We start from the raw sequence: 23,872 nt of genomic DNA on the forward strand, positions 1-23,872 counted from the left end.
AGGTGCCCATCTCCAGCCCATTTGAACTGAATCTCTATCCTTCCTTTAAAAACACAAATCCAGCAGGGGTGTTGGGTGGGGGGAGGGGAGAAGGCAGGAGATTTAACTTCAAGTTCAGAGCAACCGTCCTGAGCTGCCCATCTGACACCAGTGGGTGGGGTGCAATCTGACACTTCCTTTCCTTTCCAGAAACGTGAGTGGAGCTGGCGCCCCCCCCCTTCTCCCTGATCTGGGGGAGGGGAGAGCCGGGAGAAGGTCTGCACTTCCGTCCTCACCACTTTCTCCCCACGAGACCCGGTATCATGAGCGGCTCCCAGGTTGGGCGCCGGGAAAACTCCTCCACGTTCTGCCCTCTCCTGCTTCTGGCTCCGCCCCAGCTCCGGACCAGGCTTCCCTCTCGCCCTACCGGTCCTGGCCGCCCCCTTCCCGCTGCCTCTAGAATGAACGCGGGAGGGACATCTCGGTGCCTGCCCTGGGCCCCAAACTGGGCTGCGAACGTCTAGAGTCCCTCTGGGGTGGAATGTGGGCACCCACCTTGGGTCTCTCTCCTCAGCTCCCTGAGCACGGGCAGGAATTGTCTCCCACCCTAGCCGCTCAGCCTGTGGGAGGCCCTGGGCGCAGCACACTCCATGTCCCCACGTTGTGGCAAGACTGGCACCCCGCGGGAACCTTGAGCTTGGACATACCCTTGCGCTTAGCCAATTGGAGGACTGGGCGCAGCAGCCAAGTGGAGGCCAGACGGCGCAACTACAAGGACCGGAACACCGCGACGTTACCCCCCGAGACACAGCCCCGGCTCCGGGAGGAAGTCCCCTTCACCGTGGGGAGCAGGACGGACGCGCCCTGGGCGCACGCCCAGCAGGCCTCCTCCCCAGCCCTCGCGACTGTCCGCAGGGCGTGAGGAGGAGCTTGCTGGAGACTTCGAAGCTGTCCAGAGCCAGTGAGCCGGAGCAAGGAGTCTCCTGCCTGGGCTGGGAAGGGGCAGTGGTGCTGGCGTGTCGGAGCTGGGAACCCAGCAAGCGCCTGACCTTCCTCCTCCTCTTCCTCACCCGCTTCGCAACTTCGGCTCCGGGGGAAGGTTCTAGCGGCCGCAGGAGGCCCCAACCCCGTTTCCTAGAAGGCTGGTGATGGATCTCCTGCTTGTGTCCCCACCGGGGCACTTGGAGTGCCCTAGTGGTGCGTGAGCCCAGCGCTGCCCTCCACCGCCCTCGGTGAGCCTCGGGCCGGCCCCGCCTGGCAGCCCCGCCTAAGCCCCCTTCCTTTCCGCGCCCGGCTTTCTGACAGCGGAAGAGGGTGGCCCTCGGGCATAGCCCCATTGCGATGTCTGCGCAAAGCCTGCTCCACAGTGTCTTCTCCTGCTCCTCCCCGGCCTCGGGCAGCACGGCCTCAGCCAAGGGCTTCTCCAAGAGGAAGCTACGCCAGACCCGCAGCCTGGACCCAGCCCTGATCGGCAGCGGCGGAGGCGAGGCGGGCGCGGAGGGAGTTTCGCGAGGGGCCACGGGGAGCCACCTCTGCTCCCCACTGCCCCCGGCCGAGGGTCTCGACTCCCGCTCGGCGTCTTCTCCCCGGGGCCAGCACCCCCGGGCCAACCGACTCCCGCCGCCTAGATCCCTCTGCTCATCGTTGTCCACGCCCAGCACTCCGCAGGAGAAGTCACCGTCTGGCAACCTCCACTTTGACTATGAGGTCCCCCCGGGTCGCAGTGGCCTCAAGAAGAGCATGGCCTGGGACCTGCCTTCGGTCCTGGCAGGGCCGAGCAGTGGCCGCAGCGCCATCCTCTGTTCCTCCGGGGGAGGCTCCAATGGCATCTTCGCTTCTCCCAGGAGGTGGCTCCAGCAGAGAAAGTTCCAGTCCCCACCCAACAGCCACGGCCACCCGTATGTCGTGTGGAAATCCGAGGTAGGGTCCGGTGCCGCGTGTCCCATGGCCCAAGGATGGACACCTGGGCAGTTGTTTAATTCCATCACATTTGCAGAGCCGGGCACCCATTGAGGGGTTTCCATGGTGTGGCTGTTCCTCTTGGGCCTGGTGCCTGGAAATGGGCCATCCCTAGTGGCCATCCTCCTGTCTTGTCAGGACTTCTTGGCTCCACTTTGAAGGAGTGATGGGAGCTGGAGGAAGAGATGGTGGTTTGCTTTCCTGTTTGCGCTGCAGGCCATTTCAAAGGGTCATTTTATCCCTTCACCCAGAGTTGATATTGTGGGGAACTCAAATGATCTATTTCTAAGCTGTTTATAACGATTGGATGAAATATATTTTGGAATATGTCTGTCATCTGGTTCTACAGAAAATTCAGGAACATCATTCTGGAGGGTGTTGCCCATAGTATGTGTGTGCAGGTCTGTGTGTTTGGGTGGTGGTGGTGAGGGGTAACTACTAGAATTCTCTAGTTTTGATATTTTCTGCTCCCTAAAGGTCTAATTTCCGAAATCTGTGGTACATGGTACTACTCTAATATAGGGAAAACAATCTCTTGTAAAGGCTATGGAAATTCATAGAAATATGCCCAAATTCCACTTAGGACAGCTAGTAGTTAGTAAAATATATGTGAATTAAGAATTAGTAATACATAGGGAGCTCAGAGGAAGCTGTTTGGCACCTTTAACATGTTTGCTGTCTGGTCAAGAAGAATGCGACCAGAGCTACTGGGAAGCTGGCTGATGGGCACTGGGAAAGCAGCAGGCTCCTAGACAATAAATAGTAGTTGTTTGAGAAATGATCAAGTCCTGTTTCTTTCAGTCCACAAACTCTATAGATTTGCCTTGAGTCTGTTCCCATAAGGGAAAGGAGATTCCACCAGTTGTAATGAAATATTTTAAAGTACAGTTAGAATTACAGAAATGAAATGAAATACCATGTAATTGCTGGAGATTTAGACTAAATAAAGGAAACAGAACCAAGAAAAATAGGTTGAAAATAGCATCTAAGATCATACCTCACTTTGTTAACATGAGATAACTATGCTGTTAACATGAGATAACTATGCTGTTAACATGAGATAACTATGCAAAATTAACTATAATTTTGGCTTTTAATAGGTTGCCTTAGAAAAAGCAGCAGAAGTTAATAAGAAATATTAGCATCACATATTAATGAAACATTAGTTACTGTGTCAAAATAACTGCTGCTGTTGGTGGGGAGTATGGATTAAAAAAACCAACAAAAATGCTGACTGTCCTGTACACTTTCTTTAGGAAGACGGGCAGTGGAAGGAAAAGTCAAGTCAGAGAGCAAAAGACTTTCTCCAGATCAGGGAACTCAGCACTAGAAAGATCTATGTCAAAAATCCAAATGTGGAATTTCTCAGGATCTCTAGAAGGGGCTGGATGCCTGCTCTGTATCAGCTTAACCTGCAGGAGTTGAGAGAAAGAGGGGGAAATGCAAAAGCAAGTCAAGGTCTTGAAATAGATAGCCACTGACATCCATGTTTAAACCTACTTGCATCATTGAGAACGTCCCTGTTTTCTTAGCAACCATACATATGTGGAATATAGAATACAGATGCCATTTGGTACTGGTAAGACCAAAAGGCATCCTACTGTGGATGATCACAACTGGTTAGAGATTATCTTCTTATCCTTTAAAATCTCACAATCTGCAAGCTTACCTAAGTACATAGCCATCTAGCAAAAGAACAAAATTTTCTCATAAAATCTGTGTGTGTGTGATCCCTTTATTCTTGAGGCGGACATGGGGTGATTGGATGGAATCCTGGCAGGAAGATCCAAGGCTGCTTTTGTTTAGTAGAGGCCCAGATATCCTAACGTAACCCTGGGTCTGGAATTTTATGGGCTGGATTACCTTTCAAAGGTTTAATGCCCTGGAACCCTCTCAAAAACCAAGGAAATTCATCCTATTGAGCACTGCTTGTCCTTCTCACTGGCAAGCAAGCAGGGTCCTTTGTCCTAAAAGAGAATCTTTCCTAATGTCAAAAGTGCAGCAAGTGAGCACCTTAAAAGAGCAGCAAGGTTACCATGGGCCCTGGAGGGAAGATTTGGCTTACACACATTTGGTTCTTGGGCTTTTTCTGGTTGCTCCTGCTCAGGGTTTCTCAGCCTCTGCCTTATTGACAGTTGTGGCAGAATGATTCCTTGTGATGGAGCTGTTCTGTGCATTGTAGGATGTTTACCAGCGTCCTGGGGCTCTACTCATTAGATACCAATAGCACCCCACCAGTGTGCCAATGCAAAATGTCTGCAGACACTGCCAAATGTCCTCTAGGGGTCAAAATTGCCCCAGTGGAGGATCACTGCACCAGTAAGTTGAGTGTAGCGCCCCATGCTAGCCATCTAGTGAGTGCCTACAGAAGTGCTTTCCGCTGGCATAAAGTTTCCCTGGGGCCTTTGTCCAGTGTTGGAGCCAGTTGGATCCCTCTTTTTTTTTTTTTTAAAAAAAGATTTTTATTGGGGAATTGCGGGGATGGGAACAGCGCTGGGGAATTGGGGGAAGGGGAACAGACAAGTTGTTGTCGTTTTGTTGTTCAGTCTAGTTGTGGAGGACGTTGCTTCACTGGCCCAAGTTGGCACCATCATTGTGCTCTTCCCGGGTGAGGCAGATCAGTCGCCGGCCTCTGTACGGCCGCTCACGCTGGCTGCTGGCCGCTCACGCTGGCTGCTGGCCGCTCACGCTGGCTGCTGGCCGCTCACGCTGGCTGCTGGCTACACACGGTAGCCCATGGCAACCCACTGCCACAGGGGACTGCAGCCTACGCCGTCGACTCACGGCAGCCCAGCTCCAGGTTGAGCTGTTGTTCAGCATCTTAGCTGTAGAGGGCAGTGTCACTGGCCCTCATATGTGGGATCCGAACCGGGGCCCTCTGGCGTCCCAAGCCAGTTCTTAACCATCGCGCCACTCGGCCGGCCCCAGTTGGATCCCTCTTGAGTCATGCTTGCAGACTCCATGCAAGTCTTATGGCTTGTTCAACTTTTCAGTCTCTCTTGTATTGAGTCCATAGGCAAACCTGAGAATTCACCTTCATTCAGGGTCAGCCAGGGATGGATTACGTCCATTTCCGCTTCATTGTGTCAGCAGATTCTCTGATTTTAAGCTTAATATTCGTACAGTGGCTCCCTCTCCTGAGACTCTCATATATGCCTGCAGCTCTATGACTTGTGCTCTCTTGAGGCTCACAAATGGCCATTTTATGGCCTAAAACCTAGAGGTGTTAGACAAAGTCAGCTACGCCTCTATTAACATTCCTTCACTAGGTATTTGAGGATTGCTTTAACATAATTGGATTCAGGGACATGCTGGGTAGAGTATCTATTGAGTAGAAAAAGGGAGAAGACAAAGGGATAAATGGCGCATGGTAACACGATTGGTACATGCTTCTTAACTTGTGTTCTTACCGGCCAAGCTGTGTTCTGATTCTGATCACAGACAAAGGAACAAGGTCTCATTCCAACCCTGGGGTTCCCCTAATTCTCATGGATCAGAGCTGGGATTATGCTCGTAGCTGATCTGGAGCGCCACAGCTTCAATAACCCAGAATTAAAATGACTTTTCTCTATCCATGGCTTCCATTCTTTTCTTCATTCATGCCACAAGCACTTCTTGAACACAAGCATTTCTTTAGGTACCAGGAAAGCAGAGGCTAAAGTCTGGTGTCAGCCCCTGAAGAGCTCCAAGTTTAATAGGAGGATGGATGAGTCAGCCAACAGGTGCAGCGTAGAAGGATCACAGCACAGGGTGGGACAGGGGGTGGGGGTGGGGGCGGCAGTGATGGGTTGCCATGCTTGGGAGAGTCTTTGGAAGGCTTCACTGTGCAGAGAACACTTGAACTTGATCTCAAGGATGACTGCCATTTATAGAAAGACAGGAAGTGGTTCCTTGATTAAAGAGAAAAGAGTGGACCTGCAAAGGCACAGAGGTATTGGCGATGCCAGAGTGTGCAGTGAAGAGGACTTAGAGGGGCTTAAGAGCAATGATTCATTAGGAGGAGCTTAAGGCATCTGCCGTTTCATATATGTAGCAACCACATGGCTTTTCATGTAATAACCTAATGAAGGCAGGTTAGGCATGTCTTTGGAAGAGACTATGGGAACAGATAAAATGGCAGGAGGGTCCAAGCACACTGCCTACCCTTCGAGGCACCTCTTGGCATCAGATCTGCAGAGAGGTGAACGATGTAGAGTGTTCTGCAGTTAGAAGTTTGGTATGCCTGCAGCACAGGCTGTCCCTGGCTCTGTTGGGTACTAGTCCAACAGGTTGGGTAGCATTAATTGTGAAAAGCCCAGTGTACATCTCAGGAATTCAGAGCCTACATTTTCCAGAGCAGTGGTTCTCTGCCTGGAGGCACCTTTGTCCCTAGGGAACATTTAGAAATGGCTGAAGACAGTTTTGGTTGTCACAATTGGGGGTGGGAATGTGTTAGTTTCCTACTGCTGCTTCAGCAAATCACCCCAAATTTAGTGGCTTAGAGCAACACAAATTTATTGTCTTACAGTTCTGGAGGTCAGACGTCTGAAGTGGGTCTCTCTGGGCTAACGTCAAGGTGTTGGCAGGGCTGTCTTCCTTCTGGAGCCTCTAGGATCTGTTTCTTTGGCTTTTCCAGTGGCCCATTTCCTCCATCTTCACAGCCAGCCATATTGCATCTCTTTGACCCTCTTCCAGTCATTTCTCCTTCAGATTCTCCTAAGGACTCTGGTGATAACATTGGGCTCACCTGGACAGTCCAGGATAATCTCATCATTTTAAGGGCAGTTGATTGGCAACCTTTAATTCCATCTGCAACCTTAATTTTCCTTTGCCATGTGACTGAACATATTCACAGGTTCCGGAGATTAGGATGTGGATATCTTTGGTGAGACATTATTCTACTGTCATCTAGTGGCTAGACCCCAGCGATGCTGCTAAACACTCTACAATGTACAGGACAGCCCCCACAATAAAGAGCCACCTACCTGGTCCTTAGTGTCAAGAGTGCCCAGGCTGAGAAACCCTGTGGTAGAGAATGGGGAAAATTGGTCATTTTTAAGCATTAGGGTGTAGCATGATAAGATGTGTGTTTTAGAGATCACTCTGGTGTCTGCTGGGAGGCGGGGGGGGGGGGTTGGGGGCATGTGTTAGTAGAGTGAAAGAAGCAGGAAGATTGATACGCAGAGGAGGTGGACATGGGAAAACCATGCCAACGATCCAATAAACAAATGGGAGTTGGCATATAAACATAATACTTCTGTATTTCTTACTTTTCATTTTAGCAGATTGTTTTCTTGCACTATTGAACTACTTCTGGTACGCTGGTCTCTGTAGACCAGTGGTTTTCACTGGAGGCAAGTTGGCACTCTCGGCACATTTGGAAATACCTGGTGGCATTTTTTATTGCCAGAGCTGGGATGGGAGGATGCTACTGGCATCTGGTAGGTGGAGGCCAGGGATGCTGGTGATCATCCTACCATGCACAGAACAGCCAACCACAAGAAGCAATTATCCTGCTCGTAATTTCAGTAGTGCTGAGGTTGAGAAAACGGTATAATGCGCTACTTTATATAAGAAACTGAATTCTAGATTTTGCTTGCCAGTACCATTTTCTCTCATGCTTGTGTCTTTACTCTTTGTCGTTTTCTTCTTTTTTGGTATATGTCAACCAAGGCTCTGAATTGGAAAAAAGAACAACAAGACTTTTCAAAAGGCATTGTGGATAGGAAAAAGATAGGGGGTGTCTAAATATATGTTTAGGGAAGAATTGAATGGTAAATATATAATGATGGAAACTGGAATTAAAATTTAAAACGTGGGCAGAGAGGGATATTGCTATTAAAAATAGAGGCTCGCCCATGTCACCAAAGAGGAAGTAATTAGAGTAAGACAGCTTCAAAGAGGTAATTGACAAAGGGCACTTTATAGGGAATTATGCCTTTTATTTTAAAGATTTTTATTGGGGAATTGGGGGGATGTGAACAGTGCTGGGGAACTGGGGAAAGGGGAACAGACAAGTTGCTGTCATTTTGTTCTTCAATCTAGTTGTGGAGGATGTTGCTTCACTGGCCCAAGTTGGCACCATCATTACGCTCTTCCCGGGTGAGGCAGATCAGTCGCCGGCTTCTGGATGGCCGCTCACTGCGGCTGCTGGCCGCTCACGCTGGCTGCTGGCCACACACGGTAGCCCATGGCAATTCACTGCCACAGGGACTGCAGCCCACGCCGTCGCCGGCGACTCATGGCAGCCCAGCTCCAGGTTGAGCTGTTGTTCAGCATCTTAGCTGTGGAGGGCAGTGTCACTGGCCCTCATATGTGGGATCCGAACCGGGGCCCTCTGGCATCCCAAGCGAGTTCTTAACCATCGTGCCACTCGGCCGGCCCGGGAATTATGCCTTAAATCAACATAAAGACCTAAGAATTGTAAAATTGGAAAGTAGTTATTCAACTTTCATATGCTCTCTTTTGGAGTATCTCTGCTAGAATTCGTTTCTAAAGTAATTTTTTACTTAAATAGAGAATAATGTGGAAACAACTTCTTCTCAGGTGCCTTAGAGTAGAGCTTTCATCAGAATTTTTGCATGTGAGGGGTGGAAAGTACAAATTTTAGATTTAGAAAGGACCTTGTGTGGCTGCAGCTTCCGTATTTTACAGCTAAAGGGAGGGACTGAAAGGGTTAAGACGAAGCTCAGACAACAAGCTGAGAGCACAATCACCCTGAAATCCTTTTTCACTCTCAATATAATCTGGCAAACTTCTGGGAAAAGTAAGTGACCACAAACACCTTAATGAACCATGGCAATTATTCCCATTACTTACCTGAAACAATTCTCTCAAAGGTGCCCCCATTTCTTGACTCTTTAGACATCCTTTGGCTGGACTTTTGTGCAGAGCTTTCAGCGCTGTTCCGCGCCCCCTCACTCACCCAGAGGAATCGCACTCCCCTCCGTACTGCTCGTGTCTCCATCTCTAAGGCCTCGTCCTGCTCTTTTGCCGCTGTGCTTCTCTTGGCCCACCCGTTCCTACAGTTCTGCGTTGTTTCTTCCAGTCATCCTCCCTGGATGATCTCAGTCACTTTTGTCGCTTCAGCTGTCACCCCTGTCTGGGACACTCCTACCTTGGTGTCTAACTGCGACCTTGTGTGTGAGCTCCTGCCATCTATTTCTGATTTTCTGCAAGACATCTCTCAGTGCCCCCTGGAGCCATCAAAATGTACAGGGTTGAAACAGGACAGATCGGCACCCCCTTCCTCTGAGCACGTTTCATGTTCTGTATTATTCTGGTTGGTGTCACCATTTCCCACCTGCTTAGTTTTATCAGAGATGGCTGGAGATGTCTGCAGTTTTCCTCTTCTTTTCTTTCTCCCATCTTCTCCAATAAGTTATCAAATCCTGTTGTGTTTACTTCTCATTCACTCCATTCTAGAAAGAATTTGAAGTGGACTGTCTCCAAGTCCTGACATCTCTCCCAGCTGTTCCTTCTCATTGCCACTGCAGGACCCACTGTCTTTGGGTCCTCATTTACTGTGGCCTCCTGCCTTAAGTTTCTCTCTTTCCATCTGGCTTGTGGGCCGTCTACTCTGAACACATAATTGTAATCATGTTAACTCCCTGAGAATAAACCTTTGCTGGGGCTCGGGGTGTACAGAATGGAATCCAAACTGCTTAGCCCATCATTTCAAAGCCTTTTCCAATATAATCTCAGCCAACCTCCTCCCCTTCCTCCAGGATCTCCGGTCCAGCAAAGCCAAACTAGCCACTCAGTCAGGCAGTCATCAACTATTTGTGGAGCACCGGCTATGCACTTGACAGTGGGGCTATGTGAAACAATCAGACATGGCCCCAAAAGGTGCTCACTGGTTTGTGAAAGTGACACTTTCAAATAAATAAATCCTTGCACTTGTTCACAATGATGGGAGGACTCAGACAGATAGAGTAATGGGCCTCTCAGAGATGTCCATGTCCTAATCTCCAGAGCCCATGGATATGGTAACTACCATGACAAACAGGACTTGGCACATGTGATTAAGTTAAGGATCTTGACGGGAAATTCTCATGGATTATCTGGGTAAGCCATGTAGTCACAGTGGTCCTTCTAAGAGGGAGGCAGGGGGGTCAGAGTTAGAGAAGGAGATGTGAGGACAGAATTAGGGAGGGAAGGAGAGAGAAGGAGAGAGAGAGAGAGAGAGAGAGAGAGAGAGAGAGAGAGATTGAGATTGAGGGGGGTATGGGGTGGAGATTTTGAAAATGCTACACTGCTGGCTTTGAAAATGGAGGAAGGAGTCACCAGCCCAGGAATGGGACAGCCTCTAGAAGCTGGAAAACACAAGGAAAATGGATTGTGCCCTAGAACATGCAGAAGGAATGCAGCTCTGCTGATGTCTTGAGCCTAGACCAGTGAGACTTCTGACCTCCAAGACTGTAAGAGAGTAGATGTGTGTTGCTTTAAGTCAGGACATTGTGGTAATATGTCACAGAGGCCATAGGAAACTGATACAAGGACTAAGGAGGTCCTGGATGCTTCAACTGAAACCAGTGATGAGGAGGCTTTTGCAAACAAAAAGAAGGGATGTAGCACTCCAGCTAGAAGGAATGGCCCATAGTTAAGACGAAGCCTAGTACAGTAATACCCCCTCAGGTGTGGTGTTGCTTTCCGTGGTTTCAGCGACCTGCAGTCAAATGCGGTGTGAAAATATTAAATGAAAAATTCCCAAAATAAACAATTCATTAATTTTAAATTGCATGCCATTCTGAGTAGTGTGATGAAATCCCGCTCTGTCCCACCCAGGACCTGAATCGTCCCTGTGTCCAGCGTACCCATGCTGTAGACACTCCCCGCCTGTTAGTCACTCAGCAGCCATCTAGGCTATCAGAATCACTGTCACGGTATCACAGGGCTTGTGTTCAAGCCACTCTTATTTTACTTAATAACGGCCCCAGAGCGCAAGAGCAGTGATGCTGGCAGTTCAGCTATGCCCAAGAGAAGCCGTAAAATGCTTCTTTGAAATGAAAAGGTGACATTTCTCCACTTAATTAGGAAAGAGAAAAAATCATGTACTGAGGTTGCTAAGATCTATGGTGAGAACGAACCTATCAGTGAAATTGTGGTGAAGAAAAAAGAAATTCATGCTAGTTTGTTGAGAGACACAGGCCAGATTCACATAAGTTTTATTATAGTATATTGGTTTTTTTTAAAGATTTTATTGGGGAATTGGGGGGAGGGAACACCATTGGGGACTCAAGGGAGGGGAACAGGTGCTGTCCTTTTCGTTCTTCAGTCTAGTTGTGGAGGACGTTGCTTCACTGGCCCATGTTGTTATTGTCATTGCGCTCTTCTCGGCTAAGGCAGCCACTCACCAGCCATTGGACAGCCACTCACGGCCGCTCACGCTGGCTGCTGGCCACTCTCAGTAGCTCACGGCAGCCCACTGCAACCCCCCTATAGCCTATGCCATCGCCAGCGACTCACGGCAGCCCAGGTCCAGGTCGAGCTTTTGTTCACCATCTTAGCTGTACAGGGTGCAGCGTCACTGGCTCTCATGTGGGATCCAAACAGGGGCCCTGCTGCTCAGAGCTGGCATCCCAAGCCAACTCTTAGCCAACGAGCCACTTGGCCGACTCCTATAATATATTGTTATACAGTTCTATTTTATTACTCATTATTGTTGCTATTCTCATACTGTGCCTAATTTATAAATTAAACTTTATCATAGGTATGTATAATAGGAAAACACATAGTGTATATAGGGTTCAGTACTATCTGTGGTTTCAGGCATCTACTGGGGCTCTTGGAATGTGTCCCCTGCAGATAAGAGGGAATTACTATATGCTTCAAGAACTTCGGGGGCTGGCCGAGTGGCGCGTTGGTTAAGAGCTGGCTTGGGATGCCAGAGGGCTCTGGTTCGGATCCCACATATGAGGACCAGTGACACTGTCCTCTACAGCTAAGATGCTGAACAACAGCTCGACCTGGAGCTGGGCTGCCGTGAGTCTCCGGTGATGGCATAGGCTGCAGCCCCTGCGGCAATGGGTTGCCATGGGCTACCGTGTGTAGCCAGCAGCCAGCGTGAGTGGCCAGCAGCCGGAGTGAGTGGTCATCCAGAAGCCGGCGACTGATCTGCCTCGCCCGGGAAGAGCGCAATGATGGTGCCAACTTGGGCCAGTGAAGCAACGTCCTCCACAACTAGACTGAAGAACAAAAGGACAGCAACTTGTCTGTTCCCCTTCCCACAATTCCCCAATAAATATATTAAGAAAAAAAAGAATTTAGGAAAATTCAGCTGGAATGGAGCATGGGAGTGGGGATATGGTAAACAATAAGTCTGTCTGGCCTTGAATGTCATAATACAGATATTTTTATTTAATGGAGAAGTTCCCTGCGGAGATTTTTTTTCCTTCTTACTCTGCTTTTGATTACCTCGTCCCCTACCTGTCTGAGAATGATCCATTTCTACTTTATGGCTCAACCAGATGCCACCTTCAAATACATAAGCTTTGACTATGGTACATATTGTCACACATTCAGAATTTGCAGAAATGTGAGCTCATTTGCCACAGTGGAATTTTGCTTCTTCTTATCTGGTGTCCTCAGAAGGGAAAGTGTGTTTCATGTCAGAATTCAGTCAACAACTAAGGGAATCTGTGTTCCGACAATGGTTCTCCAAGCCCCAGAGACACACCTTTGGGACTTGACATCTTGTTCTACAGTTTACTGAGTGCTGGCTGAGCCATTGCTTATGATAAAGACAGCGAGACTGTAATTGCAACTATGTTACAATATGGCAAAAAAGTAGAATGTAATGTGTGAAGAAGTGAAATTAGTTATTTTGTTATCTGGTAAAGAATGATGTTTTCATTAGCTATTGGGAAATGCAAATCAAACCCACAAGAGATACCACTTCATACCCACTAAGATAGCTGTAAAAAAAAAAAGATAATGACAAGTGTTGGTAAGGAGAAATTGAAACTCTCATAAACTGCTCATGAGAATGTAAAATGTAAAACACTGTGGCAGTTTTTCAAAAAGTTAAACAGAGTTACTATATGACCCAGCAATTCCACCTCTAGGGATATACCCAAGAAAAGTGAAAACACATCCACACAAAAACTTGTACATGAATGTTCATAGCAGCATGATTCATAATAGACAAAATGGTGGAAAGAACCAAATGCCCACCAACAGATGAGTGGATAAAAAATATGGTCTATCCATACAATACAAGATTATTCAGCAATAAAAAGGCATGAAATACGGGTACATGCTACAACATGGTGGAACCTTGAAAACATGTTCCGTTAAAGAAGCCGCTACAAAGGTCCATATATTGTATGAGTCCATTTTTCAGAAATGTGCAGAATGGGCAAATCCATAGAGACAGAAAAATAGATGAGTGGTTGCCAGGGGCTGAGGGGAGAGGGAATAGGGGTGACTGCTGCTGGGCACAGGTTTCCTTTTGCGGTGATGAAAGTGTTCTGGAACTAGATAGAGGTGACGGATGCAGAATTCTGTGACTATACTAAAAATTGCTGACTCATACACTTTGAAAAGGTGAATTTTATGGTACGTGAATTTTAATATCAATTAAAAAGTGGTGTTCATGACTTTTAGAAAACATACTAATATTGTTGCTGCATCTTCTTTTCAATAAAACATAGACATAAATATAGAGGAGCAGAGTTGTGTGGTAACCCAGGCCGAATATGTATTAAATGCTGTCTTTAAACAGCTGACAAGGGAGGTTGTAACTGTTCTGGCAGATTCGATGGAAGAGTCAGCAGCCAGCCCAAGGTTCCCTGAGATTGGTTACTGGGGAAATTCTGGGTCCTGGTTATTACACTTTGGAAGCAAGCACAAAGAAGCTATTACAAAGATTATTTTTCAGAATAGGCGGAGACTTTTAAAACTACTTACAATCTTGAAATTTCCTGGCCATATCATAACAAAGCGGTTAAATGGCCAAAGATTTTCAGGAGCCATTAGAATGAAAAGCAGCTTGAGAAACCCACCCATTAAGTGACATGCTGAGCGACCCAAGAGGAGAAGGCTGAGCTTAGAATAGCCATGTCTTTGGAGAAATTGGAAATGAATTGATTTGGGTGGCCCAGGGATTAAGGAAAAGAACATGGTTTCATTTCTGTATACCTGGATAGCTCATGGAAACAGGTGAATTAATACCACCTGCAGGAGCTGCAGTGTGAATAAGCATGCGATAAATTCTCAGCTTGCATTGCCAATAGCTTCAGCTCTCAGGGGTTGAGATCAGGCGAGCTCGCACTCTGAGAACCAAATGTGGATAGAGATGGGGAAAGAGAAACCTTAGGAGACAATAGCTACATTGTTTCAGGGTTAGTATAACAGGGCCTCTGCTATAGCTCAGAATTTGGTCCAGGGCAATCCTGGAATGAATGGGCCACAAGGTTTTCTAGCGTTTGAGCAAAGTATCATTCTGCTCACATTGGAACTTCTGATTGATTCTTTGCTCACTTATTTCAGTTGATGGGTAATGATAGTAATCATTAGCGAAATAACAATATCTGTAGAATGCTCACCAGTTTTTTGTTGTTACGCCTCTGTAGGGTGATAGTATCAATCTTTATTTTGTAGATGGGGACACTGAGACTCCAATTAAGAGGGAGCCAGACTTAGCTGGAGAGGAAATGAAGCGAATGGGTTAGAGCAGGACTCTGAACCAGACTGCCTGGGTTCAAGCTCCAGCTCTGCCCTATGACATTGAGGAAATTGCAAAGCATGTTTATGCCTCAGTTTCCTTATCTGTGAAATGGAGATAATGAAAGTGTCTGCCCCAAAGATTTTTTGTGAGGATCTTATGACTTAATTACAGTCATGAACCACATAGCAATGTTTCTGTCAGTGATGGACCGCGTATGCGTGTACAATGGTGGTCCCATAAGATTATAATGATAGAAAAATTTCTATCATCTAGTGACACTGTAGCCATCATAATGTTGTAACGTTTAGATATGTTAGATACACAAATACCATTGTGTTACAATTGCCTACCATCCTTAGTAACATGCTATACAGGTATGTAGTCTAAGAGCAAAAGGCTATCCCACACAGCCTAGGTGTGTAGTAGACTGTGCCATCTAGTTTTGTGTAAGTGCCTCTTTGATGTCACAATGACAAAAACCCGCTAATGACACATTTCTCAGAACATATCCCCATTGTTAAGTAGCGCATGGCTGTATTTGGAAAGTAAGTGCTCAGTACATAGGAAGTACTAAAAGATGCCAAGGAGGGCAAGGTTAAATAAAATGGAAGACTTGCCCAGGTCATACAGCTAGGAGGCAACAGTGGTAGGACTTGGATTAAAGTATTACTTTAGTAAAAAAATAAATTTATTCCCCACCTCCTGTGTGTGACAGGAACCTTGGTCTTTCCACCATGGCAGTTGAAGAGGGCTTAGGTTATCCACAAGTGAATGAGTAGACCCAGCTGAGTTGGACGACAGCAGAAGGCAATTGAAGATTTATTTTGCAAGCTGTTAATAAGGTATACTTTTCATGACAGGCTTTGGAGCACCAGCAAGCTGTCACCCCAGGCATTTTGGCCTGCTGACTTGCAACACAGGAATTTGCCACACTTTCTGGATTCGGTGTAACCCAAGACATGCCCCCAGGCCAAGGGGCAGCCTTCGTTCCCATACACGAATCACAGTAACTTCATCAGACACTTTGTGTTTGTAGGATATTTAGTATGGTGGAAACCTGAGTCTCTAGCTGGTAAACGGCAACATGCTCTCCCACTTCAAGTCTGGTGTTCTTATTACTTCCTTGTGCTACTACTATCATGTGAGATCAAGCTGACCACTTGTGTGGCTCATCTCATTAATATCTTTCCAAGGTAAGAAGGTAGCATCACTCAGTTGAGACAATACCATCCACAGATGCTGCTTTTTTGTTCAAAATCTAACTGTAACTCCCACGAACATTTCTAGAGTGACTTCAGCATTCTATGAAGAAAACAGAATATTAGGAGGGGAAGGTCCTTAAAAGTCTTGTATGTAGTCCAGACATCCATGTGGTACTTAAATCCAATCCACAACATCCCTAGTTTATGCGCCTCCAAATGGAGACCTTTAGATTATAACGGGCATGGAAATTCTAACTGGAATTTTGTTAAAAACCAGCCTCCCTGGTACTTACATCATGCTACAAATGAATTCTGCTGCCCCGTTATACAATCACCAATATTGTATTATCATTGTCGGTAAAGAAGTGCCTGTTTGCTTAGCTTTCTTTCCGAGTGTCAAAACAAAGCGTGGTCATTTTTTTCTCTTTGGCAGATAAGAATTGTGAATCTATGAAACTAGACTTGAAGACTAGTTTAAACTATTGACCTGAAGATATCTTGCAGACTACTTATAGAAATCCAAAATTAGAACTCACTGTCTCCAGGTTCTCGGTGCACATCCAATGCGTCAGATTTCTTCCTTCCATGATTTATAAGCGAGCTCACAGACAGGTGCACTTTTTATATTACATCACAGAGTGTTGCTCTGGGTCTTTCTGTAAGCCCCCACAGACACATGTTGAATTTTGATTCTAACGTTTATACATTGTAAATAAATAGTGTTGTTAGAATGTGTTTGTCAAAATGCCAAGAAAATAAATGTGAAAGGCAATCTGGAGATGGTAAGCAGAATTGAAGGTCAAGAAGTGTGACATGAGCCCCAGACTAACTTCAGAAGTTCTGGGTCATGAACTCAGCAACTCTATTATTGTTCTGCAATGGCACTATTTTAATCTCTTCATTTCAGATTAAATTGGAAATATATGACTTTTTCTCATATAACTGAGAGCACACTGTTAAAGATTGGTAAAGTGTTATGGAAATGATCCAATATTTAGGTTCTTGTTCAGGGTTCCTTTAGTTGAAATAGGCTATTCAGAGTTACAAGGTTACAAAAAGGTGAAATAGTTCGTTGCTCTTTGCAATATTGTTCTGAGTTTTGGTTCTCCCTGGGGTAGCTAGCTAGGTATAGAAGAGTCAGTGGGTTGTGATTGTCTAGCTTGCCTTTCCTCATTTAGAAATATTCCTCTTAGGGAAGTGTTTCAAATCCTGCTATGTTCTATTCTCCTCATAAGGTGTAATTTCTAATTTTCATGCAGATATGATAGCTGTAGCTTATGTAAACATTCATTTAAATATAAAGCCATTCTAAAAAAGCAATGCTATTTTTTTAAAGTTCATTGAATAAGAAAGTTGAATGGTCAAGGAGAAAATTACCTTAGTATATCTACAAAGATTCCTTCTAAATCATTAATTAAATGTTTCTATGTAATATTTTTATAATGCAGAAAGGTTCATCTTTTTTTTATTTGGAAAGATTTCTTGCAGAGTTTTAGATCACAGTCTATTAGTGAAATTTGTCTCTCTATATATTTATACACACAACTTTTATTGTGACTTCATAACATTTTGCTTTAGAAAAAAATCAGTGGTTTATTACCATACATAATTAAAGCAATGTGGGTAAATGATTTTTATGAAAATATAAGCTTTTAAAACTCTATGAAGAAATGTAGGAGAAGCAAAAGCTCTGTGTCTTAGTTTGAGTTTCTCCAAAGGCAGGACCTAGGTGAGTACAGTTTATTTGGGAGGTGATTCCAGGAAGCATGAGTGAAGAACAAGGGAGAATGAAACACCATTGTAAGGCTGTGTCATGGAAGTGACAGCTGTGGAAAACGGGATGGCCAATGTTCCACCAGGACCACTAGAAAACGTAGAGTGCCTCTTAGGGTGCTCTACCTGTGTTTCAGTTACCTGTTCTGCATAACCACCCCTGCCCTCACAAGCTTAGTGGCATGATTCTATGGATCAGGAATTAGATAAGGCTCAGCTGGGCATTTCTGTTTCACGTGTGTGATGTGATTTTAGGGTGGATCATGAATTCTGGAATTGTTTGACATATGAGCTAATCTCGTGCCCAACCAGCCATTGAGATCCAAAAAACAGGACAAGCAATAAACAAACAACTTTTTAACTTTGTATTTTGCAGTGATTCTAGATTTACAGAAGAGTAGTAGCACAGATAGTACAGAGGGTTCCCATATGCCCTTCATGCCGCTTCCCGTAATGTCAGCATTTTACATGACCATGGTACATTTATGAAAACTAAGGAATAAACCTTGATAACAGCTTTGTAACCAAGGTGATCTTATTGATACTTCAAATGCAATACCTTTACCTGAAATGCAGAACTTGTTTGGAGTCCTCAGTTTTTCCACTAATGTTCTTTGTCAGTTCCAGGAATCCACAGTATATTTAGTTAACATGGCTTCTTGGTCTCCCTACCATTAGTCTTTCATGACCTTTCCATCTTTGTAGCATGTTCCTCAGTTTTGGTTTGTTTGATGTTTTCTCCTGATTAGACTACAGTAGTGAGAGGAATATATGCAATGCCATTTGAATGTCAAGTGTCACTGTTTATCTACACTAGCAAAATATAATGTGTCCATTAATGGTGATACATTTCACACAGTCAGTACCATCTTTTCTGTCTGTGTGGAAACATGGCTATATGCAGTTGGGCAGATGAGATTTTTTTAAAAAAATTATTTATTTATTTTTTTAAAGATTTGATTGGGGAATTGGGTTAGGGGAACAGCGTTGGGGAATTGGGGAAGGGGAACAGACAAGTTGCTGTCCTTTTGTTCTTCAGTCTAGTTGTGGAGGAGATTGCTTCACTGGTCCATGTTGGTATCATCATTGCACTCTTCCCAGGTGAGGCAGATCGGTCACCAGCCATCGGATGGCAGCTCATGCCGGCTGCTCACGGTGGCTGCTGGCCACTCACGGTAGCTTACAGGAGCCCACTGCAGCCCCACTGCAGCCTATGCCGTCGCTGGCGACTCATGGCAGCCCAGCTCCAGGTGGAGCTGTTGTTCACCATCTTAGCTGTAGAGGGCGCAGCGTCACTGGCCCTCATGTGGGATCTGAACCAGGGCCCTGCTGCTCAGAGCTGGCATCCCAAGCCAACTCTTAACCAATGTGCCACTCGGCCAGCCCGCAGGTGCGATGTTGAGGGGATAAACTGTGGCTAAGGGACTGAAGAAAGCCACCTTGTAACAGTGATCTCACTAACAGCCAATTGATTTGATTGGCCCTTCAGCCATATTCTTGCTCAGTAATTTGGATTTGTCCACCTTCTTCTCCATCACACGAGAAGCCCTCTCATAGGGTACTACTTTGTCTGCTCTTATTGCCATCCTGAGCCATCAATGAACATTTCTTTGGGTGCTGCGTTTGGTGGTGTGTGAGGCTGGGAGAAATCTAAGATCAAATGCTCTTTGTCATTCCCCTATCAGAGTGGGGAGGAGAAGCTGGGCTTTGAGTAAATATTCATTTATATCAGCAGCATTCCTGTGTGCTCATTCGCTGCTTGCTTCTCTTGTTAACAGTGCTAGAATAAACACATAATTCTACCAAAATATTAGCAGTGTGTGCTGTTTTCTTTCACTTGCCAAGATTGTTTTATAATAAATACCATTGGAAAAAGTACCATTGGCCAGCATCCTCGGCAGTTACATTAATATCTTTAGATAACTAAGTATGGATTTGGGAGGCACTTTGCAAAGAGAAGCTAAATATGCCTTATTTCTACTGCATCCTATAAATATACTGATCTTGTTACCTTTGAACTTGATTTGAACATAACATATTTCTCTTGGTTGACAAAAGTTGATGTCATTGTTTCCTATGATATTCACTAATTAAATATCTTTTAGAAGGTAAGTCTAACAATGTTTCTTTTAAAACTGAGCGATTCTAAAACAGATGTTCATAATGCGGTTTCATGGTAGAAATTCGTACATTAAATCGGATATTCACATTTGTCAAAAATAATTTTAGACAAATGGAAGAAATGGGTTTGCTCAACAATTTTTTCCCCTTGGCTAATATTGTGTCTTGGTTTCAACTGTCACTTCAGGCTAAATCAGGTTTGTACTCATGGCAGGTGCAGGGGTGTAAGAGATGGGAGAGGGTGCTCCACAGTGTCTTGAGGGGTGACCTGGAAACTGCACAGCATCACTTCTGCTGTCTTCTGTCGGACAAGTCAGAGGCCAGTCCAGATTCAAAGGATGGGGGAATAGCCTCCGTCTATTAATGGAAATTTCTGCCAAATTGCAAGGGGACAATTCCATTTCCTGATCAATCGACAGCTATTTTATATATAAATGACTTGGCATTTTGAAGTGTGTATACAAAGATAATCAGAAGGAAATACGTACATCAAAATGTTACATTATAATATCTGTGGATGAATTTCAATATTTGTTTTTCATTTTTGTATTTTTGGTTCTTCTGAAATTAGTATGTTTTACTTGTGTAAGTTAGACAATAGTTGTAAAAAATTAAAGTGTGTTGGGAGCATAGAAGAGGGACTGGGTATTTCTGTCTATGAGGAAGGTACTAACATTTTTTTCCAAATAGCAAGAATAGTAAATCATAGCCCTCTGGGGGGTAAACTTGTGTAGAACGTGTGTGTGTGTGTGTGTGTGTGTGTGTGTGTGTGTGTGTAAAATGCTAAATATACTGTTTTTGGATGGGAATCCCAGCTTTTTAATCAAACTTTTAGAGTTTTTATACTTATTTTCACTAATCGCTGCCTGCCAAGAAGAAAACATAGAAGAGGAGACACTCTAGTTGTAGCTCCTAAATCTGGGAGGCTGATCATGGGAGAAGGAACTCTGTACTGCGGACTGCTCTGTGTGACTGTTGTTGGGTGCACAGCTAGATGGTGGGTGCGTGGGTGGGGCAATGGCTGCGAAAACCTCTTTTATTCCCCAGTACTTTCTCAAAAATCTCAAATGTGCTCTTCACAGAAACAAAAGTAGGGAAGTATAACAGTAGAACCAAATATTAATTAGATTTCAGCTATAGGCATTATTCCCTGTAATTGTTTTTAAAAAAGCTTTGAATTTATTTCACATGCTGTGCAATTCACCCATTTAAAATATAGAATTCAGTGTTTTCTAGACACAGAGTTGTGCAACCATCAATTTTAGAGTATTTCCATCACTCCAAGCAGAAATCCAGTACCCATTAAGCAGTCACTCCCCATTCCTCGCCCCCAGCTCCTGGCAACCACTAGTCTGCCATCTCTTTCTGTCTCCTTGAACTTGTCTATTTTGGATATTTTATATAAATGCAATTATACAATAGGTAGTATTTTGTTTATGGCTTCTTTCACTTAACAAAATTGCTTCAAGGTTCACCCACATTGTAGTTGTAGCATGGACCAGTATTTCATTTCTTTTTGTTGCTGAATGATGTTCCATTGTGTGGATGGACCACACATCTTGTCTATCCACTCATCGATTGATAGACATTTGAGTTGTTTCCACTTTGGGGCTGTTGTGAATAATGCTGCTATGAACATTCATGTACAAGTCTTTGTGTAGACATACATTTTCAATTCTCTTGGGTCGATACCTAGGAGTAGAATTTCTAGGTACACTGAGGTTTAAAAAAATTCATGGCTTAGGCTCATTTGGCAAATATGATAGTTTTACAGGGAATATAATACTTCGGCCTAAGCAAGGTGTGACTAGAAGGCATGTTATGAGTAAATATCTCATGATTTTCCAAACAGTAGCTCTACAGATGTTTTTAAGTGGCAGAGCCAAAGTTGGCACAGGTGCACGGCATCTCGAGGTGAGTACAGTATTTTGAACTGTGTGTAAATTTCCTGCTTGTTTCCAAAATATACTGCATATATAAAAAAATGAAATCTTACATTTAATGTTGAATATGTGGTATATTGCATATACTTGGTATTACAGTGGATACATGCTTAATTGAAAAAGATGAAATGGTTCTGTGCCTGGGGACTGAAAATGAGTAAAAGACAGGGTAAAGTTATAAACTATTTATTGGTCTGTCAAATGATGTAGAAAAGGTTCGCAGGTTTGTTATTTTTTTAGTGGCATTTTTCTAAAGGGAGAAAGGCATTATGAGACAAAAAAGATGAGAAAGCAAGTGATGTTGTTAAGCTTTTGCCAGAATATAATTGATAATTACCTGCAGCTGAGCAGAAACCACGTGCACATGCTTAGAATTTGCTGAAGCAGTTTGTAGGCTTTCCTCCCTGTGGGCTACTAAAAATTTTCAACCTAAAAGCACTTGAACAAGGAGAATACTGCCTTTTTTAAAAACTGTGGTGTCTATTCAAGCATGTAGAATGCACGTTTTGATAAAATGCTCCAAAGACAGGTTGTGGAAGTATTTATAATGTACATATCAGTTTATTCCCATAATTTAAATGCATGCTTTTTACATTTTTTATTTTTCTCTGAAGTTTTTCAATGTCTGTTTGCCCAAATTTATTACATCATCTGTTACTTTACCAAAATGTCACATATGCTATGACTTCCTTCTGGCGGAAGGCGACTGTTGAGCATATCAAAACGAAAAGATTCCCCTTCTCTTCTGAGGTACTTGCATACTGGTCGGTATGTCGTATCCCAGGCTACGTGTTGTTGCTGAAGAACAAGACGCTGGCTTTGGGAGTTTTCTCCCATCTGAGCAATCTTCTCGGAACCACAGAAGTCCCCTTCTTTCATGTGAGGGAATAGATTTTACTCCGCGCCGTCCTGCGAGTGCAGATTTGGCAAGCCCTTGTCACTGTGCATTCAGGGAGGCTGGTTTGGCCTATGCTTTCTGCACGGCAGAAAGTGATTCTTTGATCCTTTGTGAAATCAGATAAGTAGGTGACCAGTTGTCCCAAGGACAAGTTGTCTCCCTCTACTTTCTCCCATGGGCCAGCCAGGAAAAGAATTGATCCATCTGTCCATCTACCAGTAAGTATTTGTCAAATATCCAAGCCTCTGTCACCGCCCAAAATCTTCTGATGTAAAACTGCCCAACTTTCATACAGATGAGCCATTCTGGTTAAATAGCACACAGGAAAAATTAGAGAATAGCATAGAAGTATCACACTGGGGTAAAACTGTGCAGGGATGCCTGATAATTCTGTCTAAATTGAGAGAAGAAAGAATTTGGGGTGTTTGGGAGTTATCAAAGAAGACCTGAAAAATGGGGGAAGGGGATGGGACTTGAACTGGCTGTGGAGATAGGTAGAATGTCAACATATGTAGTGGAGACTCTTTCAAGCATTTGCGGTTAGGGAAGCAATATGAACAACTGCTCTAAGAGAGAAGAGTCTGAACAGCAGTTCTAAGGAAGAAGTAATCGCTGCACGTGTGAGATTGTGACTGGGGTCCCAGTAATAGGATATAGCAGCAAAACCAGAAAGCTAGCTTTCTAAGCAGCTGAGCAAACCTCTTATTTTCTTGATGTATCCTTGTCTGCCACAAGGTGTACTTTACAATAGGAGGCCCTTGAAGGCGAGGGCATTTATGTATTCCATTTCAAAACACCTGAGTTTCAGAAAGTAAACAAAAGTAGAGTTAGGATGAACTCCCAATTCTAGTGTAGGAGAATTTTTCTTCTTCAATTCAATAAAAAGATTAGTATTTGGTGTTTTTTGTTATGATCAGTGGGAAGCCAAATACAGACACAACCCTAGAAGATAATGCCATGCCAAGTTTATGTTCTCTTGAGCAATGGATGTGGAACCAACAATTTTAGCCTGATGTGGGAGCAGTGAGGAGGGATTGGAGGGGGGAATATTCATGTTCACTTACACATGGCATGGCTCTTCTGTCTCCTTTACATTTTACTAGATTTTAAAACTATGGAATCAGAACCTTATCCAAAATGTTGCTGTAAGAGATCCTCTGGTAACATCAGCGGTCATTGAAACGTGTACTTTTTTCTGGCATAAAATCATACCTGCAGGATGACCTTCTTGCTTGCCAAAAGTCACTTAAAATTTTAATAAAAATTGGCTTAAGCTTATAAGGAGGCTTTCAAAATATTAAGGATGGTTCTCATATCATTTTAAAACTCAATGGTTAAGGACAGGGGC

At 44.5% G+C, this 23,872-nt stretch overlaps 1 protein-coding gene across 1 annotated transcript in view; it reads left to right on the forward strand.

Moving 5' to 3' along the window:
• Positions 1-295: 295 nt before the first annotated feature.
• Positions 296-23,872, forward strand: part of ARHGAP6 (Rho GTPase activating protein 6) — a 491,641-nt gene continuing 468,064 nt past the window's right edge. The window contains exon 1 of the mRNA XM_019651219.1: positions 296-1,899. Within this exon, the coding sequence (XP_019506764.1) occupies positions 1,321-1,899 (579 nt within the window). The 5' untranslated portion in view covers positions 296-1,320. The remainder of the gene's footprint in view (positions 1,900-23,872) is intronic.

This window comes from Hipposideros armiger, unplaced genomic scaffold, assembly GCF_001890085.2.
Source record: "Hipposideros armiger isolate ML-2016 unplaced genomic scaffold, ASM189008v1 scaffold_155, whole genome shotgun sequence".
In the NCBI taxonomy this organism is placed as follows: Eukaryota; Metazoa; Chordata; class Mammalia; order Chiroptera; family Hipposideridae; genus Hipposideros; species Hipposideros armiger.